At 34.8% G+C, this 7,066-nt stretch overlaps 1 protein-coding gene across 1 annotated transcript in view; it reads right to left on the bottom strand.

Annotated features, from left to right (window-relative positions):
• Positions 1 to 7,066, bottom strand: part of MYCBP2 (MYC binding protein 2, E3 ubiquitin protein ligase) — a 365,677-nt gene that overhangs the window by 103,035 nt on the left and 255,576 nt on the right. The window contains exons 48-52 of the mRNA XM_006832026.1: positions 6,754 to 6,809; positions 3,311 to 3,426; positions 2,849 to 2,946; positions 1,814 to 1,930; positions 747 to 887 (exon numbers count right to left, since the gene is read on the bottom strand). Coding sequence (XP_006832089.1) covers positions 747 to 887; positions 1,814 to 1,930; positions 2,849 to 2,946; positions 3,311 to 3,426; positions 6,754 to 6,809 — 528 coding nt within the window. The remainder of the gene's footprint in view (positions 1 to 746; positions 888 to 1,813; positions 1,931 to 2,848; positions 2,947 to 3,310; positions 3,427 to 6,753; positions 6,810 to 7,066) is intronic.

Genomic DNA, 7,066 nt, shown 5'->3' with positions numbered 1-7,066 from the left:
GTACAACTTATTTACAGTGACACAAGGTGCTCAAACATTTGATGGTGATGAAAAAGAATTATTTGTTTCTGGTTAAGTAACATAAAGAGGTGTGGGTGACTGTACTATTAAGTGATAGCTTATGAACACTGGCTGATGTAGTCTTTATCAAAAGAGTTCAGTGAATTTTCCCAGAGATGAAAACACTATAGCACTCTAACTCTAAAAATTCACCTTATCTTAATACAAAAGTATTGTTAAGTCAGAAAAAGAAAAGATTGTTACACAGAACTATGAGGGAGCTTCAAAGTGTTAGAGGAAAAATTCCTTTTTTTAAAATTCCATTTTTCCATGAACTTTTTGAAGCCCCTACTGATTACAAAATGTCAGCATAAAAAGCAAACATGTTATACATGGTTTCGAATATATAATAATTTTGAATTAATGAATTTTATCTGGAATTTGTTCCAAAAGTAGTGTCAATAAGAGGAAAAAATGCAGCCACTACCATTTCCTAATTTTGTGAAAAGCAGAATTTGGTGGCCCTACTTAATAATTTATTACTTTCTGTCTGTGGTGAGGAATAACAAACATTAAGACCTTAACTTCTCTAAATTCCACTTTGTTCACATGGAAGCACTTAAGAGTTTAAGCACCTACAATGTTATTTAGTTGTGGTTTACCTTAAAATTAAAACCTTAACTAAACAAAGTCCTATAAGGACAGAGTGACCTATTAACGCTTTTTTAAAACCACCTTTTACTTACGTCAACAGGGACCAGAAGGCTCTTGCCAAGATGCTGATTAAAAGAGAGGCACCAGGCTTCAGTGTAACCATTCATGTTAGGAACATACTTCTTTATTGTCTCATCATTCAGTCTCAGCCATACACCATCATCATTGTGGATCTATGGGAAATAAGCAACAAAAACAAGCCGTGCCCTCCTGTAACTCCTCTGAGGCTAGCAATGATAAAGCAGGCAAATAATGGTGAGCGTGGAGATTAAGCATCTGGTTTGCATAAGGTAAGTCTGAAAGCACCTTTAAGGAAAAAAGAAGCAAGGAATGGCAAAGCAATATGATAACTCACATGGCACAAGTGTAAAAAGTAAAAATAAAAAAAAAATAAAAATATGAGTGAAAGCACAAAAGAATCACCTGTTAAGATAAATAGCTGAAACAGTAAAACAGGTGCTTCCTGAAGAAACACAAAGTATCTTCCTCTCCCTCAATTTAGATTTTAATAATCAGATGTTACTTAGTTGTATTACCAGAAAAGTATACCGGTCCAAAGTTAGAAAAGCAACATTTGAAATAAATACACAGTTAAAAAATTCAATAAGTATTTTACCTGTTTCTAGTGGGTCTTTGGTACCAATTTTGCCTACTATACTTAAGTGTGTTTATTTCACACTCAAAATATAATTTGAGATTATTTTTATTGATAAAGAAAATTAACCAAAACAAGTGCAACTCAATCAGTGTATTTTACCAAACAAGCACAGTGCCACTGAATCAATTCTGACTCACGGCAGCCCCACAGGACAGACTAGAGCTGCCCACTGGGTTTCTAAGGCTGTAAATCTGTATGGAAGCTGAGTGTTACATCTTACTCCTGTAAAACAGTTGGTGTGTTTGAATACTAATCTTTTGGTTAGCAAGCCAGAGCACTTACCCACAGTGCTACAAGTGTGCCTTTAATATATTTTACAAAATAATCTCTCAAAATGCTTAAAATATTTTCAAACAGAAAATCTAGTAATCTTATAATTGTGCAAATGATACAAAAAGTTTCTTTCCAAAATGTGTCACACAAACTTTCTTAATGAATTACCTCGTCAATAAAAGTGATAGTTCCATTGACTTTAACTATGCCTATCTGTTCACTCTGAAGGGAAGGGTGACTACGGATACGGAGTCCTGCACTGTCCTTGGCCACAAACTTTCGAACCTGAGAAAGGCAAACAGAGACAGTGAGACAGAAAAACATGGAGCAGAGGTCTTATAAGAAGAGATCAAATTAAACACATTAAAAATACTGCTAAATTTGAGGGCATTTCCCCAAATCATTTGTAACTGTTTTCCCTTTGTGGTTTACACGTAACAGTGACAGAATTTTAAAAAAAATATTGAAATGTGCTTTACTGGGGGTTAGGAGACATAAAAAAATTATTCATATATTTTTCTTTTCAAACTTTGAAGAGATATGATAACAAGAAAAGAATAATTTATTGCCTATAGGAGAGGTATACAAATTCCATTTCCTATATGTTTCTTTTATAAATCAATTTGTTAAAATTCATATTGCTACTATTTAGACGTTTCTATTTTTGTTCAGTGCTGTTGAACAATTCCAACTCATTGTGATCCTGTATAGGGTTTTAAAAGCTATAAATCTGAGCAAGTCTCAGCTTTCCCCCTTGTAGCGGCTGGTGGACTTGAACTACTGACCTTGTAGTTCATAGTCTTATGCTTATCTTACAAAGCCACCACTCCCAGTTAGATGTTAGGAAATGAGTATTTCTTTCAACAGCATGGGATACTCTCACCCTGAAAACTCGACACTTAATTATAAATTTTAAAAAGCAATACTAGTACAAAAAAACTATCAGCAGTTCTAAATTTTGGTTAACAGAAGATATGTAACATATATAAACCATTAAAGGATTATATAAACAAGTCATTCTATAATTTAGAAATGATTAGAATCACGATGAAATACTCTTCAAACTTATTTAGGAATATTTAGAATTCAAATCAGGTAAAATAATGGATGAATGGTAGACATTTTGAAACATAATGGGAAACAATGCACTTTGCCCTTAAAACTTTTCGAATGACTCAAGGTCTGAATTTCTTCCGCTCTAACCTTATTTGGTTGAGGTTCAGTCTTTGGTTTGACAAGCTGAGTTCCAGGTGGTATCATGCCTTTTGGTGGGTCTTTTACTTTTACTTCTAGGCCAGCATCTGTAAGACAAGGAAGAAAACTGTAGCATTTGAAAAAAGAGAGAAAGATTCCTTTAACTTGATCTTACAAATATTTACAGTTGTTTCAAGCAATTAAAACAAATCTCTGAATTCCATCCTTTGTACCACGCAGCATGATAGGTTTGCACCAAGTCCTACAGCAGCACAGAGGAGAAGACTGAGGGAACTGAGGGAAGACACCATGGAGCTGACACCATAATAATGACAGTTTTAAGACCTTAGACTCGCTAAAGTTATGACACGTTTATATTTATGACAGCAGCTAAATGGTACAACTAGAAGAGAGTTGATTCTGTTTCTAGTTCTTCACACAAACTAACTCACAATAAAAAAAAATAGATACCTATTTCAATGCCATCGATGGTAACATGAATAGTGTAGAGTCCAATAGCTCCTGGAGTCCAGTTTGCACAATAAGTACCATCATTATTGACACGAATTAGCATATTCTCACTCGGTCTGAAAAGATATTAAAACAGATCTTGGATATTTTACTTTTGGTTAAACAGCCAACACTACTGTTAAGATATTTTAATAGAAATTTAATTTGTTTGTATTATCACACTTCCTAGCAATTGTATTATCCTGTTTGTTTTCCTACTCTCCAAAAATAATTCAATTTAATTTCTACTTCCTTATCAAACCTCCATCAAACCTTCTCCTGCTTCACTCTCAGCTGATCATATCTTTGTTCAGAAGTAATCTGATATTAAGAACCTCCAAGTCCAAGCACATTTATAAACCTAATTCCCCCAACATTCTCTCCCAATACAATGGAAGTCAGACACTCCACTTGTACTGTGGATCTCATCCCATCCCAAACCTCCATGCTGCAATATCTTGCTCTCTTCTCATGTGTCAATTTCTCTCACTTTACTGAATCATTTCTATTAGCAGATAAACCAGCTTTAGAATCTCCCACCTTTATATATACCTAAGCTTTGTGACGCTGTGGGTTAATGTGCTGGACTGCAAAGTCAGTTTGAACCACAAGGTCAGTAGTTCAAGCTCACCAGTCACTCCTTGGAAGCCCTACTACATAGGGTCACTATGGGTCAGAACCGACTTGACAGCACTTAACAACAACACAGTATGATATAAATCTTCCACTATTTATATCACAATTTATTTAAAGACTTATCTAGAATCAACCTTTACTTTTTCTTATTTCCTGTTTTCTTCTACAACTTAAGTCTATTCTAGGCTTTTATACCTGCCAACCAAAACCAAACCTATTACCATCTCACGGTGAGCCTACAGGACAGAGTAGAGTTGCTCCATAAGGTTGCCGAGGCTATAAATCTTTACAGAAGCAGACTCCCTCATCTTCCTCCCATGAAGCAGCTGGTAGGCTTGAACTGCCAACCTTTTGGTTAGCAGTTAATGCACTGAATCCCCATGACTCCCTTCCTGTCTAGCATTTCATTGCAACTGCTGATTCATTTGATAGCTGAACAATTCTACTTCCGTGAAATACTACCATCTTTTTGCTTTGTTGGCTTTACCCTTCTAACTAATTTTTAACTTAAGTAAGACCCCAGGATTTGGGTTTAGAGCTTCCTGATATTGCTGCGTTTTTTTCTAACTGATTATTCATTCATGCCTCGTTTTAAATACCATCTATATGATTCCTTAGTTTATTTTTCCTCTGAGTTTCAAATTGATATTTCTAGTTGTTTCTTTGTGAGTATTTCCACTTAGGATACTCACAAAGGGCCTATTGATACCTTGATGGTTTTAATATATCCAAAGAAGAGTTCTTACTTTCCAATGACCTTACCACCTGCAAAACAAAACCACTTACTCATTCCTCAGCTTCTTGATCCTTGTAAAAGTCATGATCTCTACCCGCAGTCAGTAAACATTTTCTGTACAGCTATTTTAGGGTTTGGGATCAAGTAACTCTATTACTGTCATGCAAAAACAATCACTGATTCTCTTTGTGTCATCTCCTATGTTTCCATTTCAGCAGCAAGCCGTTATGGTTCTACTTCTAAGTATATCTCACCTCTATCCACATCTCTTCGTTTCCACTGCTAACCTTCCTTCCATCCTCAGTCCAAGTCACTGAATAGGCTCTAGAATAGTATAGCAGCTTCATAACTTATTTCTTTCAGCTATTGCTCTCCTATAATTCAGTCTCCTGAGAGAAGCCAGAATGATCTTTTAAAAGCTATACATCTGTTTAAGTCACAATCCTTAAAATGTCAAAATAAATCTTCTTAGTAAAAAATTAAACAAAACAAAGACTTAGCCTAGCCAATAAGAACACAGTATATAGACATTGCCCATCTAGCTCTCTGACTTCATAGTCGAGCATTTCCCCTTTTGCTTACTCTCTTTCTGTTTCTCTAAGTCAACAAGTTCATATCACCATAGGTTTTCTCTGACTAGAATACAATTTCCCCTGGTCTCCACTCAAATGACACTTCTTTACATTGGCTTTTCCTGTCGTCTAAGCCTGATTCTTTCCCATCACTCTGTATCAAGTAACCCTACTTATTGCCACTGTTTTGTTTATGTATTTAAAAATCACTTCTCTACAGGAATGTAAATGACATAAGAATGAATACCTTGTCTATCTTGTGCATAACTGTATCCTAGATCTTGTATAGCAGGGGCTTAACAGTACTTGCTGAATGAATAAATAAATAGACTTAGATATGAGATCATTTTAGTTTAATCTAAAGCCTATTTAGTAGTAAATGATCAGTTTTATCTTGCTTAATATGCTATGGATCATATTTACTTAAAAAGTTTATATGCTTCTATCACAGAGGAAATTTCTTAACTATGATTAAGAAATTTGAGCTAGAGACAAAACACTCGTTTTGTCTTTTGTCCAGAGACAAAAGACAAATATACACCCTTACACCTAGCTATTTTGACAGAAAACTTTCTATAATGAGCACCAAATTTTGAAATATGTCAGAATAAATAAAAAATTATCTGTTCATTTCTAACAGGTAATGTTGTATATGATCTATAAATACAATCTATAAATAATTGATATGCATCAGATTCAACTCAAAACTTTTTCTATGAAGGTAGTCACTCTAGTAGTAAAATCAATCTAATAATTTTGTCCATGCATCTATTTTAAATGCTACTGCTCCTAATAAGCAAATAAAATACTAATTCAAGACAAATGCTTGAATCTGGAGTTACTAGAATACACAAGAGCTGAAAACCACAACAGAACACAAGTAAAACACACACTAAAATCTTTCTACAGCTCACTGTGAGGCGAAAATGATAAAAAAAAATAGTAAAAACAAAAATAAAACCAACTAAAAACAAAGCGAACAAAAGAGACAACAAATCAACTAACTTGAAAGGACTTTATACATTTTTAGAGACTAATTATTCTTGCTCTGCACCTAAGTGAAGGAGTCCTGGTAGCGCAGTGGGTTGCTAACTGCAAGGTCAACAGTTTGAAATCTACTAGCCACTTCATAGGAGAAAGATGAGGCTTTCTGCTCTCATAAAGATTTATAGTTTCAGAAATCCTGCACAGGGTTGCAATGAGTCACCTTCATGGCACACAACCACCACCACCACCACCACAGAAGTATAACTTAGTGATAGTATTCCAGTTGAATATAAATACATTCTATCTGCAGATCTATACATTATTAAACATGTGGGAAACCTCTACTGGAAAATTTCCTTAAATGCTGTAAAATATTTATAGACAATAAAATTGGGATGCAGTAACATTTTAATTGCAAGCAGTTAACAGCACACGTTTTGACTTAATGTTTTATGAAAATGATTCATTCTTACCTCTTAGGAGTTGGTGATGCAAAACGCAGTTCTTCAAATGAGTAATTTTCATAAACCTTGAAGAAAAGAGGCCAGTAAGAATTATGAAAGGCATTATAAACATTCTTACTTAATGTAATGATAGAATATCCAATAAATGGTGCTGACCATAGTCAACTGGCATAACATAGTCCACAAAGACAATGTTCTACATCCTACTTTGGTGAGTAGTGTCTGGGATCTTAAAAGCAGGTCCTAAGCGGCTAAGTTGAAGCTATTGGTCCTCCATGTGTGGAAGAAAGAAAAGATGAGAGTGGAAGAGGCTTGGAATCAT

This window comes from Chrysochloris asiatica, unplaced genomic scaffold, assembly GCF_000296735.1.
Source record: "Chrysochloris asiatica unplaced genomic scaffold, ChrAsi1.0 scaffold00005, whole genome shotgun sequence".
NCBI classification, from domain to species: domain Eukaryota; kingdom Metazoa; phylum Chordata; class Mammalia; order Afrosoricida; family Chrysochloridae; genus Chrysochloris; species Chrysochloris asiatica.
The sequence above is the reverse complement of the archived record's forward strand: the minus strand, read 5'-3'. Positions and strand labels throughout refer to the sequence as shown.